Source organism: Aulonocara stuartgranti, assembly GCF_965226115.1.
Source record: "Aulonocara stuartgranti genome assembly, chromosome: 6".
NCBI classification, from domain to species: domain Eukaryota; kingdom Metazoa; phylum Chordata; class Actinopteri; order Cichliformes; family Cichlidae; genus Aulonocara; species Aulonocara stuartgranti.
Window position 1 is genome coordinate 14,865,237 of NC_138944.1, and position 14,018 is coordinate 14,879,254.

General features: G+C 40.2%; 1 protein-coding gene across 3 annotated transcripts in view; it reads left to right on the top strand.

The window, feature by feature from the left end:
• Positions 1-14,018, top strand: part of LOC309708920 (myosin-10-like) — a 63,859-nt gene that overhangs the window by 13,827 nt on the left and 36,014 nt on the right. For all 3 annotated transcript variants that reach the window (XM_082537271.1, XM_082537272.1, XM_082537273.1), the window contains exon 4: positions 11,926-11,953. In XM_082537271.1, coding sequence (XP_082393397.1) covers positions 11,926-11,953 — 28 coding nt within the window. The remainder of the gene's footprint in view (positions 1-11,925; positions 11,954-14,018) is intronic.

Sequence of the window (14,018 nt, forward strand, 5' to 3'; positions counted from 1 at the left end):
TCTTCACACCCTCTGTTTCCTAAAAACTGTGTTTCTGCTTGAGTGGGTGTGGACGCATGGTGGTATTTCCCCCTAGATTGACTGCTTTTGGAGGGGGGGTGCAGTGGGGGGGAGTAAAGGGGTGTTTATTTCACTGTGGGCTTGCATCTTGGGGGTTACAGCTGTAACATTATCAGCGCAAGAGCCGCTAGTACAGATATTTTGGGCTGACTTTGAGATGGTTGCGGTTGACTCAAGATTTTTCCACATTTATTTTCAGACAGTTTAACATTTGTTGGTTTTTGTTGTATTTAGAGAGCGAGCAGAGAAACTAGTGTGATAGTGAACTGCAGTAAAAACTGTCAATGAAGTGAAACAGGTGCACATAAATTAGATAATTAATATGAAATATATATATATATATATTTATTTGTAGAAGGAGAGGGCCCAGTAACACCCTAGGGCAGTGGTTGGGGATGGGTTACAAGACAAGTCAATTAGTAAAGCTTTGATTCTGTCATATTTTTGTGGGTTAAATGAGGCAGTTGCCCCGCTAGCATTCTTGCCTGCTTTTACTGTCTGTGTCTAAAGCTCACAGATGGGGCCTGCAATTTTTAATGCTAGTCCAACCCATTTGTGTTCATATCAGAATAAACAGTTGTGATTGAAAAGGAGGTTTGTAGGTTAAAGATTAGTGAAAGCCAGCTGCTGTTCAACCTTGGCCCTGAGCATTTCGGCAGCCTGGTTAATAAAAGAGAATTTCTAGCTGTATACACTAGATTAGGATGGGTGTTTTTCTTCTTTCTCTCTTCTCCAAGCTGGCAGGAAACTGTAAAGTGGTTTATATTATCAGATTTCCTGGTAGGAGCAGGCAATATGCATGAAATTCCCAACGGGGTGTTTATACTTTTTAAAATCTGAATATAGACATATTGTGAAAAAAATATTGCTGAAAGTCTTCCTTTTTTTTCTTTTTTTTTTCTTTTTTTTAGAAAAAATATTTAATTCATCAAATAGCAGGAATGTCTGTTTTGGTTCTTTCATTGCATGATGCAAAAATCATAATCCAATATTGCTGACATTGAGTACAAAGATCAGATGAGGACATTTAGAGCTTTTTCTCTTGAATTGAATCCCCAGTGGTTAATTAAGTCTGGGCACAATGAGGGAAAATGTTTTCATGTTAGTTGATATCAATATATATAACATAACATGACATGAATCAAGTGACATGCCAGGATCAGTGATCAGTTTTGGCTTAAATATTTTTCCGGTAAATGTGAATGTAAGTTGAATTTGAGAAGTGTACTATAGATTTCTGTGTAACATATAACACATATACTTAATGATGATTTGTTAACTGTAAAAACACGTTTTAGACATTAAGTCTGGATTTAAAAATAGATATAAGTAATGAAACTATTCTGTGAAAGGGAACCAGTTTCTCCACTTAACTGTAATTTGTTTGAATAAAAATGTCAGGTGCTGTGGTCGGTCTAGATGCCACCAGTGGGCAAAAATGTCTTTAGAAATACAATCAGAAGAAGAGCTGACAATGATTCAAATGACTGAAGCTATTTTATGCAGATATGAAAACAGCTGTGTCAAGAAACATATATTAGCAAATTGGTATTAGATGTCACTTCCAGCCTCTGTTATGTCAAATTGATTTATTGAAATTTCACTGATTTACACCCAACCTTTCACTTTTAATAATTATGCTTTGCAGTGGCAGAACAAGAGACAGGTGAGAAATCATTTGTTGGGTGTAATTTATGACCTTTGGAGCAGAGCTTAGTGTCATTAACGACTCACGGTTGTCTGAAGCCTGTCATTGCTCAAATGGGAGTTTAAATGAAGTGTTATCTAACAAAGTCGGTGCGTGCAAGCTGACCTCTGAAACTCACTGCACATCTGTCATTGATTACAGGTCCAGATATTTTACATAACTGTCCTCTTTTTCACTCTTGATGTTGACTCACTGATGTTCGTGAAGCTAATTTTATTATTTATTTATGTATAAATGTGTTGTGAGGAAATATTGGAAAAAAACACATTAAAGAAAGAAAAAGCTGTCTTACATTTCAACAGTCTCCATGCAACAACACCACTCTAAGTGTCCCAGGTGGGGTTACGAAACAGGAGGTCTTTGTTTCAGTGGAAATGAAGAAAGACCCCGTTCTTCAGTCCCTCCCTGGTGTTTAATCAGGGCATTAGGTCAGCTCTAGCTAGATCCAGCTCTTTGTTACTCTTTAACACAGGTCAGTTTTATAAAGAAAATCAGAAGTTTATAGTAAGAAGTGCTTATTATAAACCACAATGTCAAAAATGTGTGATAAAACCAGCTCAGTAAAGTTTATAGTGCCGCAACGTACAGTCTAAATGAATGTAGTTCCACCTGACATTGATCAGATCTGTAGCTGTAATGGCTTTGGTGACTTTGTGATCTGAGGCTTGATGCTGGATTCTTTCAACCTTAAACTCCTTTCTGTACATATCAGTCCGTTTAAAGCAAGTGGGAAGTATTTGCTCATTATTTTTAATCAGTGGTCCAAAACATCTACTAAAGATGCTCTTTTTTAAAATCACAAAAATTGCACTTTTATCCCATTTAAAAATGCACAAGCAAATGTGTTTGTGAGCACTGAAACATCTAACTCAGGTTTTATCCTAAAGGGTTTTTTCACAACTGCATCTATAACTATCACTGCTGTTCCGTCGATGGTTGCTCTTAAATGTTCTTGTTCACCCTTTTCAGCAGAAACTAGAAAATCACTTATTGCACTTTGCTAGCTTATTGCTCTTTTGTTGCATAGTTGTAGGTCCACTGTACAATATCATTTTTGGCATTGTCAGCAATGTGAGTTACGTAATTGTCCACTATTATTATGAATCTAGTATAATGAGTTAAAAGAGAACTGATTTGTACTGGCTTTTTCCCCTCCTTTTTTCCATCCTTTAGTATGTCTTATTTTCCCTTTTACTCTCACTGATTTCTTGCTGTTTTCTTTGCTTTCTTTTATTTCTCTTTGGCTGCCACTCTAGCTGTCTCCACTGATTTATTTTGCACCTGATGTGCAGACTACCTGAATGATTTCCATTACTTCAATTTGTACGAATACTTTGAATAAAAATCTAAATCTTCTTGTTAGTTTTTCCCAAACACAGTAAATCTTCCTTTCGGATTTCATTACAAACTTCCCTTTTCAGAAATGCTCCACGAAACCAGACTCTCAAAAACTCATTCGATTTGTTTCCATGCGTAAGTCCTTGGCTGAACCATCAGCCCCAGTTCTGCCCACAACAGAGTCCTTTGCCATAATAGCCCTAAAATGGTTTGAAATGATTGATTGCTTGGATGTTTTGGGTTTAAAAAAAATTACTGTCAGATACCTCTGTGCTAAGGGATACCCTGGTGCCTTTCACCAGTAGTAAATGGTTACCTCATATTTACAGGGTGTACTCATGATGATAGACAACATTTGGTGCAGGGCACTGAAAGCAGGACTCAAACTTTTTAACGGTCTGTAAAAGTCCCTTTGGCGCCTCGTCATAATTATAACTGCTCAGAGGCATTGAACTAATAAACAATGAAAAGCCCCTTCTGTGTTACGAAATAGCTTCCCATGCCAAACGCTGCAGTGTTCTTCAGAATCAGCAATAATTCAGATGTCTATTCTGTAGTTATAGCTCAGATTCATCCCAACACATGGCGCCATCCAAGTCAGTATCATCCAAAAAGCAGATCCTATAGTTTCCACACGGGATGCAACCCAACTACCTGAGTTTAACTGGAAAAGTAAATATGTGATAGTGAATATATAGTCGTCATATTGTTTTGGAAAGGTTTTTCTGTCTGGTACTGATTATTACAGACCTAAACCACTGCATTAAATGATGACAGAAACACTGCATTTCAAGGAGCTGGGTGAATTTGGAGTGGTGGTAGAAAAAAAGGTTAGAGAGGCAGAAATGTGCCTAAAAGGATGGCTGCTTTATCCATTTTCATCCTGCTGGTCTGTGCGTTTAGCAGAAGCAGTTGGATGGAGGTGTTGTAAGGTCAGACCACATATGTTATTATTACAGGTGTTACTCTTCCTGCGGTGTCAATTCTTCATAGACTGCAATTTTTCAAAGTTAGGAATTCACTGGCTGTTAAGTTCCAATACAGTCTTTCATTTTCGATAGGTAATATTTGACTTCTCTTCTGGTCCGTGTCGGTTTGAGCCAGTTGTGAGTGGCATTTTCCTGACCCTTCTGATGGTCTTGAGGTCTGTCGTCTGGTCGTCATGGGCACTGGACAGAGCCTTTTAATTGTTCTAATAACCATTTGAGGTACAACCCGGTACTAGAGAGCAGTGTAGTTCATAGAACTCAGATTTTTAAGGTCATTTTAACGCCTACTATGGAGAAAGCTCTCAGCATAGGAGAACATTTGAATGATGTAGATGGACTGTGATTGGTCCACAGATAAGTGTTGTTGATTGCCCCAGCAGTATTTTTTTTTTTTTTTAAACAAGTGTAAACAACGGTTAAATAGCCATGTAACCTAATATACCTAAACCTAAAATAATGAGAAGTGATCTGACAGTGAGGTTCAGGCTTTGTTTTGCTTAAATGCAGCGAGGAAATACAGTGAGATATTGACTTCAGCCAGTCCTGTGTAACTCACAGTTGGGTTGGAGTCTAAAGAGTTCAGCCTAAAAGACGGACCGAACAAACTGTGATGTCACCCACTGGTTAGTGAAGCCTTGAGATGAGGGTTTGTGCCATCGACATCTTGGTGTTTTATAAATGGATGTGATGAATGAGGAACAGAGGTGACTGAAACCACATGCTCAACTTTCTAGTCACAAGTCACAACCCATCTTCTGTAGCGCTTCACTGTGATGACAACCTGTAATTCGGTAACTCAAATGTATAATTAATGTGTTTAAACCTCGGTTTTTAATATTTACTTATACTGAAGATATAAGGTACATGATAGTCAGAGCTAATTTACTGAAATTTGTTTTTACTGATAGATAATGTCTACTTATCTACTCTGTTAACCTAATATATCATAACATTATAGCTTCCTTTTTCTTCACAGACAGTATAGAGACATTAAGCATGCACTTCCTCCTGCTAATGAGACAGCTTTTAGGTTTGCCTTTATTACCTTGACCATTCAGCTAATGGGTTTCCCTCCTTATACCACTGTGATTTTGTCCCACTGTGACACTTCAGTAATGGCTTGATTCCGTTTGCAGCCCTGGTCTCTGAAGTGAGTTTATTGCCGCTCCTAAATACAGGCATTAGTCCTCAGTGATGGTCGCTGGCCCAGGCCCAGCATGCCACAGCATCACAATGAGCTCACTGTCGGGAGCTAAGATCACCTCCCGTTCTTCCCGTCTCTCACTACAGAGTGAAACGCCACATGCAGAGTTTCTGTTTTTGTGTCAGTGCTACAAGACATCGCCAGATTTTTCACTGTCAACAGTTTGTAACAGAATCAATGCCGACCTTTGCAGGCGTCTAATTGTATCATCGTCAGTGTAGTTTATTGTGCTTACGTAATATCTTAAAATCTTTGGATTGAAAACACTCTGGCTTTTCTTTTTTTGTAATCTGATCATTTTCCCCTCCATAATTCTAAATCAAGCATTCAGAATTATTTTCAAACTCCTTTACTTAAGCTAATAATATTATATGTCCTGCGGGAAATCGCCACTGCCTTTCATCAGCATGGAGTCATGTGAAGTTGGCAAGGGCATCAGTAATCATGCGAAACCCACAAAACAGTTCTTATGACCAATAAGTAATGTCACCGAAATAACAGCCGCTGGTAGGGGAGGTCTCATCTGAACAGACACAAGTCCATACCGAGGCCTTCCCAAAGCAGCTGAGAGATGTAAGCACTCCAGGGTGTGCTGGGTCTGCCCTGGGGCCTCTTCATGGGAGGACATGGCTGAAACAACTCAACTGTGGAGCCTTTTGATGTGGAGAAGTAGGGAGTCTAATCTGACTCCCTACTGGATGATTGAACTTATTCTGTCACTAAGGGAGAGCCTAGACACCCTTTGGAAGAAGCTAATTTCTTCTATTTGTATCCATCGTCTTATTGTTTGGTCACTACTCAGGACAAGTGAGAGTAGGGTTCGACCAGTAAATTGAGCTTTCATGCTCAACACTCTTTTTTACCACAACATGCTGATACAATGTCTGCATGACTGCAGATGCAGCACAAATCCATCTGTCAGCCTCATGCTCCACTCTTCCTTCACTTGTAAACAGGATCCAGAGATACTTTATTCTCCACTAGTTGCCATAGAGCAAGAAGCAAGGAACACAATGGACAGGTCAGTAGTGTGTTGTTGGGCTAAAACAAAAAGACAAACCACCATTTACACCTCTGATTAACCTAACCCCACTAATTGTATGTTCTTTGGACTGTGGGGAGAAGCCAGAGTACCTGGAGAGAACCCAGGCAGCTGCAAATTCCACACTGAAAATCTGCTGCCAGATGATGGATTTGAACCCAAAGCCTTCTTGCTGTAAGGCAACAGTGCTAACCGCCATGCCACTGTTATATTTATAAAATTAGATTGCTTACATTTTTGATGTATTTCAGCTCTCCATATGTCTCTGGCAGTAATCAGCAGTTCACAGTCTGAGAAGGTTTGCAGATCACAGCCCAGCTGTTAACTCAATGAATGTAAGCAGGCAGCCTCACGGTGGATCATATCTTTCCTCTGTGTCTGCAGCCAGTCTGATAAAGGAGACACCCCTGCTTTCTGGGGGTGTTCTCTTTGTGTCTAGGTCAGATAGGGATGTGAATGTAAAGAGATATGTGTGATAAAGGTAGGCACTAACGAGGGATTGTATCATTGCAGTTAACTTGAACACATGAGAGATCCAAAAGGATCAGTGTAGCTTTAGTCCATGTGCACATGGCCTGTTATCCTTGTTGGAGTCTATTACTGCAGGAAGTTTCTGGTCAAAGCCAGGAAACCCAGGTTGTCCTTGATGAGCCATCCAGCTGTGTCCTCAGTCAGATAACCTTCCACCATTGTACCCCAAAGGAACGCAGTCAGCACTTTAGGAAACCTTCACCTCTGGCACAACAGTCCAGCCCAGGACACAACATGGACAAAACGAGTCGGGATATTAACTTTCATGGATAGTGTAAATTAGAGTTCTAGAAGTCTTAAGCCAAAGAAAAGCATCTACAGTTCCATAATTGTGTCCCTGGATTTGGGTATACTTTTCACCTTTTTTATAATTAACTCCCCAGCCCTGGAAGGCTGATGAGGTATTATCGTCAGCTCACCAAGCGGGCAAGCAGCGTGGACACCCAGTTTGTGAATACGATAGGTCGAGAACAAAGCGAGTTTAAAATTGATACCAAAGGTGCATCTACTAAAAATCTTTTACAAGTTTGAGTGTCGGTGGCTTTGACTTTAAGGTCAGACGTCGAGTTTTCTGAACATTTTTTGAATGGCAAACCTTGAACAAAATGATGTAGGAGTTTCAAAATAATAATAATATGTGTATCTGTCTTGTAATCTCGGACAAGACAGATACACAAGGTCAAGGTCAGAGGTCAAGTTTTCTGAAAATCTTGTAAATGCGATAACTTGACAACAAGGCAACGTAGGATTTTGAAATTGATACCATAGATCTATCTACTAGGAGACTAGGGTTAACACTGGCTACCACCATTATTTATTTATGTTAATATTCTCAAAGGTTATGTACAAAATATGCAATAAAGAGCAGAGAGCCATCATATGAACCATGTGTTAATAAATTAGGCCATCATAGTGGACTGTTAAGTAAAAATTGTGCTCATTGTTGTTGCCCTCGTGTATATATGAGAGCAACACATCTCGGTCTTTTGCCATCACAAAGCATTTGTTTCCACCCACAAGGGGAGTGTGGGTGGGAGGACTGTAACATATGACTGCTGTCCTGTACACGGATGTCCACTAAAAGTCATTAGGAGGCAAAGAATTAAAGTGAACAGTCTATCTTTAAAATTTCTAAATGCTTTGTTGGACCAAGGATAGTACATTTAAAAAATGTCAAAAAGTAACACGAATCAGTGTTTTCATCTACACTCAACAAAAATATAAACGCAACACCTTTGTTACTGCTCCCATTCCCCATGGGATGGACGTAGAGACCTAAAATTCATTCCAGATACACAATATAACCATCCCTCCCAAACAGTGGTCACAAATCAGTCCAAATGTGTGGTAGTGGGCACATCTGCTATATTGAGATAATCCATCCCACCTCACAGGTGTGCCACATCAGGATGCTGATCTGACATCATGAGTAGTGCACAGGTGTACCTCAGACTGCCCACAACAAAAGGCCACCCTGAAATGTGCAGTTTTGTCTCACAGCAAAATGCCACAGATGCCACAAGCAATGAGGGAGCGTGCAATTGGCATGCTGACAGCAGGAATGTCAACCAGATCTGTCGCCCGTGCATTGAATGTTCATTTCTCAACCATAAGCCGTCTCCACAGGCGTTTCAGAGAATATGGCAGCACATCCAACCGGCCTCACAACCGCAGACCTCGTGTAACCACACCAGCCCAGGACCTCCACATCCAGCAGGTTCACCTCCAAGATCGTCTGAGACCAGCCACCCAGACAGCTGCTGGAACAATTGGTTTGCACAACCAAACAATTTCTGCACAAACTGTCAGAAACCGTCTCAGGGACGCTCAACTGCATGCCCGTCGTCCTCATCGGGGTCTTGACCTGACTCCAGCTCGTCGCCGTAACAGACTTGTGTGGGCAAATGCTCACATCGATGGCGTCTGGCACGTTGGAGAGGTGTGCGCTTCACGGATGAATCATGGTTCACATTGTTCAGGGCAGATGGCAGCTGAGAATGTCCCAGTTCTTGCATGGCCAGCATACTCACCGGACATGTCACCCATTGAGCATGTTCGGGATGTGCTTGACCGGCGTATACGACAGCGTGTACCAGTTCCCACGAATATCCAACAACCTCGCACAGCCATTGAAGTGGAGTGGACCAACATTCCACAGGCCACAATTGACAATCTGATAGACTCCATGCGACGATGTGTTGCACTGCATGAGGCAAATGGTGGTCACACCAGATACTGACCGGTTCTGGGTCCCCAGACCCCCAATAGCGCAAAAAACTGCACATTCCAGGGTGGCCTTTTGTTGTGGGCAGTCTGAGGTACACCTGTGCACTACTCATGATGTCAGATCAGCATCCTGATGTGGCACACCTGTGAGGTGGGATGGATTATCTCAATATAGCAGATGTGCCCACTACCACACATTTGGACTGATTTGTGACCACTGTTTGGGAGGGATGGTTATATTGTGTATCTGGAATGAATTTTAGGTCTCTACGTCCATCCCATGGGGAATGGGAGCAGTAACAAAGGTGTTGCGTTTATATTTTTGTTGAGTGTAGTTTCACAGACAGTGTTGCTAAAATAACAAATTTAGAGAGTGGGATCTATGGTGTAAATTATTCTTAGTGCATGTAGTTTCCATTTTAAAGTCATTACTGCTGATGTGCTTTGTGGTAGGGTGTGGTTTTGGTTGATTGCACAATTTCTACTTGCGTGAGCGGTCTTGCTGGCCTATGTACACAATGGACAAGCTGTAGACACTTGTCTGTGACTAGGTCGATATCCACAGGCATCTCTAAAGTATGCATAAAGATTTCCAGATGGCACGTCAAATTTCTTCAACAGATGGAAAAGAAGGACAAAGGAAAAAACTTATAATTTGTCTTTTGCTTTTTCAGGGGTGTAAATTGTTTCTCTTAGCAGCAACTCCTGTCCTTATGAAAGTGCTACAAAAAGAACAAAAGGTTATGATTGACGTCACATTTCTCTTTTGCAATGTTGGATTTTTCCAAACATTGGTATTGGTTTTAGTATTCAGTGTATTCATGTACGAGAAATTATACTTTAATATTGTGTTTTCCTGCAATGTGCTTAGAGCAGTCACATTATGCTGCTGAATTATTTCAGAGAAAACCTTTCTTCGGATAAGCCAGGGCCAGCTCATTCAGTTAGCTGTGGTTTAACTAAAAAAAAGATTAGTCTTTCCCTGAGTTATTGATGGCTTTCTTCACCCAGCTCAATCTCCTAATGGATCAGCTGCCAATCATCAGTCAGTGTTAAGTCCTTCATTTAACAAACGTGCAGACTTTGCACTTCAGTCACAGAATTAACGACCTCAGAGGTTGGACCCTTTAATGAACAAGTTATTGCTCATCAAGAGATACAAGAACGTACCTTAGTGAGAATGAAAGAAGATAGAACAGTCTTCTTCAAACTTTCAAACCAATCAGCTGATAATGTTTTTTCTGCGCATGTTTAATAAGGTGAGATGTAGTTTGTGGCCTTATAGTTTGGTACCATGTTGTGATTACATCATTAAAACTTCTGGATTATTCTCTTGTTACATAACTTGGATTAGTCTCATTTTGTTGGGATAAGCATTCCAAGCAAAAATATTCAAAGAGTGCTCCGAAAGCCCAAATGACTGGATAGTTATGTTAGAGTTATGATGTGTGAGCATTATCTGGTGCAGTTATTGGCAATGGCAAACAGTTCGTAGGTGCATTTCAAATATAATAACACATTAAGCACTACCAGGTGCTAGGAGAAAGACCAAGGGAAGACAGTAATGGCCTTGGTGCTGGCCCCAGCATTAGCCTTATGACATATGGGTCATCTGCTTGCCTCAGGGAGCTAAACCAGAATTTCGAAATCAAATTTTTAATTGTAAATTTAAATTAGAGATAGTGTTTGTCAAATTAAATTTGTTCCAATATAATACATCTGTTTGCCAAGGTTAATAAATAATCTTTATCCTGCTATTTTCTTCATTTTTGCATAACAACCTTTGGTGATTTTGATGTCAGTGACGCAGATTTTCTGGGTTTTAGTTTAAGTTATGCAGAAACAACACACCATGTCTGAGACTAGTGACTCAAATCTAAGCCTTGGACTTTAAGCTAATCAGACAACAGTGTAACTGGAGAGGAGACTGTTTCCCTAAGGAGGCACTGATGGGAGGACAAAGTAGTATTTCCCCATGACATCATTATCATCATTAATTTCTCTTCTTTTGCCTGAAGCTGTCTCACTCAGAGCTCATGAGACGCTATAAACTCGCACAACCCCGAAGGTGTCATTTTATTTTACTGCCACACGACCGCAAAGTACAGACTGACCTCAGCACCATGCAAATTAATGCAAGCACATTAATTGAAGCTTAGGTTTGGACTTTTCAGGTTTTCTTAATGTGATTCAAATCCAGCTGCAAGTTTAGCCACGAAGCACATTCATCTGCAAAATGTCAGTGATCTTATTGGTGTAGATTAGAAATGAGCTGCATCGGTCTGACTTTGTGTAATGGGGCTTTATGCAGTCAGTCCCAACAGGCCCTGCTTTTTCTGGTCACTTTGCTCATAAATAGCACCTTAATTGAGATTTGAGTATAAATATGACAAGTAGTTTTTCTAACCATATACACTATTTCATTATAATATGGTTTGTCTGAACGTCTTTATAACCTGTGGTTACTGGGACACAGTTGAAAAGGAGACATTTAAACTCAGTGAGGGTTGCCGGGTTGAAATGTCAGTTTCAGCTCTTGTGTTAGACTTGTGAAGTTTGCTGTTGGGTTCACCTGGTAGGTAGTCTGCTTCCAACTCCCTAAAATTTCACATTCATCTATTTTTATTGTTTAAATGTGGTCAACAGACAGTTTGTGAGGACTTTGAATTTTGGAAACTCATGTCTGTCTCAGAGTGAAATATATTGTATATTTAATGATAATAATAATAAATACTATGCAATAAATGATTTCATGATATTTTCATAATATTTTACCTAGCATTCATTTATGTGTCATGTCCCCCTTTTTCCCCCTTTGTCTCCACAGATCGAGAGGACCAGTCCATTCTCTGCACGTGAGTAAACAGACCATTTAAGACCATTTGGCTGGTCTTATTTCAACACGACACATTCTTCTGCAAGGCAAACTGAACCACCTGGACTAAATTAATGTCTCCTTTCCATTAGGAGACATGGAAACTGTCTTGCAGTGTATTTCTCTGTTGCTTCTTTTGCCTGAATTAAATGAAACGGACAATAATGCATTTACTTGCAATTACATGAGTTGAAAAGGGCAGTAAAAGTGAGTGAGTTGCTTCAGGGTCTGGACACTTTTTACGTTTCTCACAAGAAGCAATAGCCTACTCAGTGTCACTGAGAAGCTTGCTTTAAAAGAAGTGTGGGTCTGAGAAATGCCTGACATTTCTGCTTCACAGTCCTCTGGCGTCATTTCACTGACAAGTGCCTGCTGATGACAGGAATGAAGCCAAAGAAAATGCCAGAGAAGGTATCAAGATATAAGCCACGCAACAAGGGTTTACAAAACTGAACTGAACTAAAAGAACTGTAATTTACAAAGGCTCTCTGCAACCTTAATTCCAATACAGTATCAACAAATTACACACCTCGCATGGTTTGGTGTCATAATTGTTCATTCAGCTGCTGCGCAACTTACTATTTTCTACATTTTGCGTTAGTGAAGAGAGCAATTCTATAAAAGATAAGCCAAGTCTGAAGTTGCCACCCTGTCAATCAGTTCATTTTTTATGTACAATAATTTTACTTTTGCTCTTTACTTTATAAGATAAAGAATCGAAAGTAATGCAGGGAATAACTGTGTGATCCACAGACTATAAACGGGCAACAGTGTGGAGAAAAAAGCTTCCTCTTAACAGAAGGAAACATCTGGCTGTACTGGGATTATGGAGGGCAACCGTCTGCTGCCAAAGAATAACCTGAAACAACGATATAGTCGGTGTTATATCAGCACATTCCTGAAAATAATCATCCATCTAACTGACTCCCCTCAATGAAGTCAAAGACAGTTGATCTACCTCAAGTTTTAATGAAAGGCATTTTGTATATTTGTGCAATTCAACAATGATTTTTATTTTTTGGAGTTTGCTTGGAGACAGACATTAAAATGTGCCGCAAATTGTGGACAGTGGTAAAGGTTTTGACACTTGTATGCATAATAAAAAACATGAAAATCTCATAAGCTACTGTTAGGTCAGCAGTGGGGGTTTTTTATTGTGGAGGAGCTGAGAAATATCACACCCAGCGGTCCAAGGCCAACAACAAGCACACTGACGCAATCTCCCCACGATTACTGTCTGTTCACAGTACCTAACAAGACTGACAAGACTTACCCACTGCTCTCTCCCCATCTCCCAGCCACATCGCGCTCGCCATGTCTGAAAGGAAAACTATAGTTTTGTGCATACTTGGTTTTTGCAGATTTGCACTTACTGTAAAACCTCAGGTATGCTCTAAATCTAAACTGCTCCCCAAAGTTTTTGCAGCAGCTTTTTTTCTTTCTTTTTTTCCCCTCGTTCCATGGTAGCTGTGTGATAGAGCAGTGAAAGGCCTGCCAGCAACCACAGCTGCTGAAGTGGACTGATGCTTAAAAATATAGTTTAAAGATAAACAGGAGTACTTATGTAGCAGTGTTTAGTTTAGTCCGAGATTATATTTGTGCTGTTGTAGTGAAAAAGAGTTCTTGTCTAACCTATTAACCACGAACACTCAGCTGTGCACAAAACGGTCTAAAGTGCACAATTTTTATTTTTGTAGCGCTTATCAAAAGTTTTACAAACACACAATATCCAGACAAAACTAATTAAAACAATTAAAAAAAAAAAGAATAGAAACCAAAATTTCAAACTGTTAGCATAAATTCTAAAAGTATTGAGCAATCATCTATTTTCTGCTTCTTATCTGGATTGTGAGAGCAGGAGAGATGCCCAGTCCTCCCTCCCCCAGCCACCTCCTCCAGTTCCTCTGGTGTGTCTCTCCTCCCAGTTAGACATGCCTGACACACCTCACCTAGGAGGCACCCAGAAGGCATCTTAATCAAATACTTGAACCACCTCAAATGGCTCCTTTTGATGTGGAGCACTCTTATCCCCTCCCAACTGACCG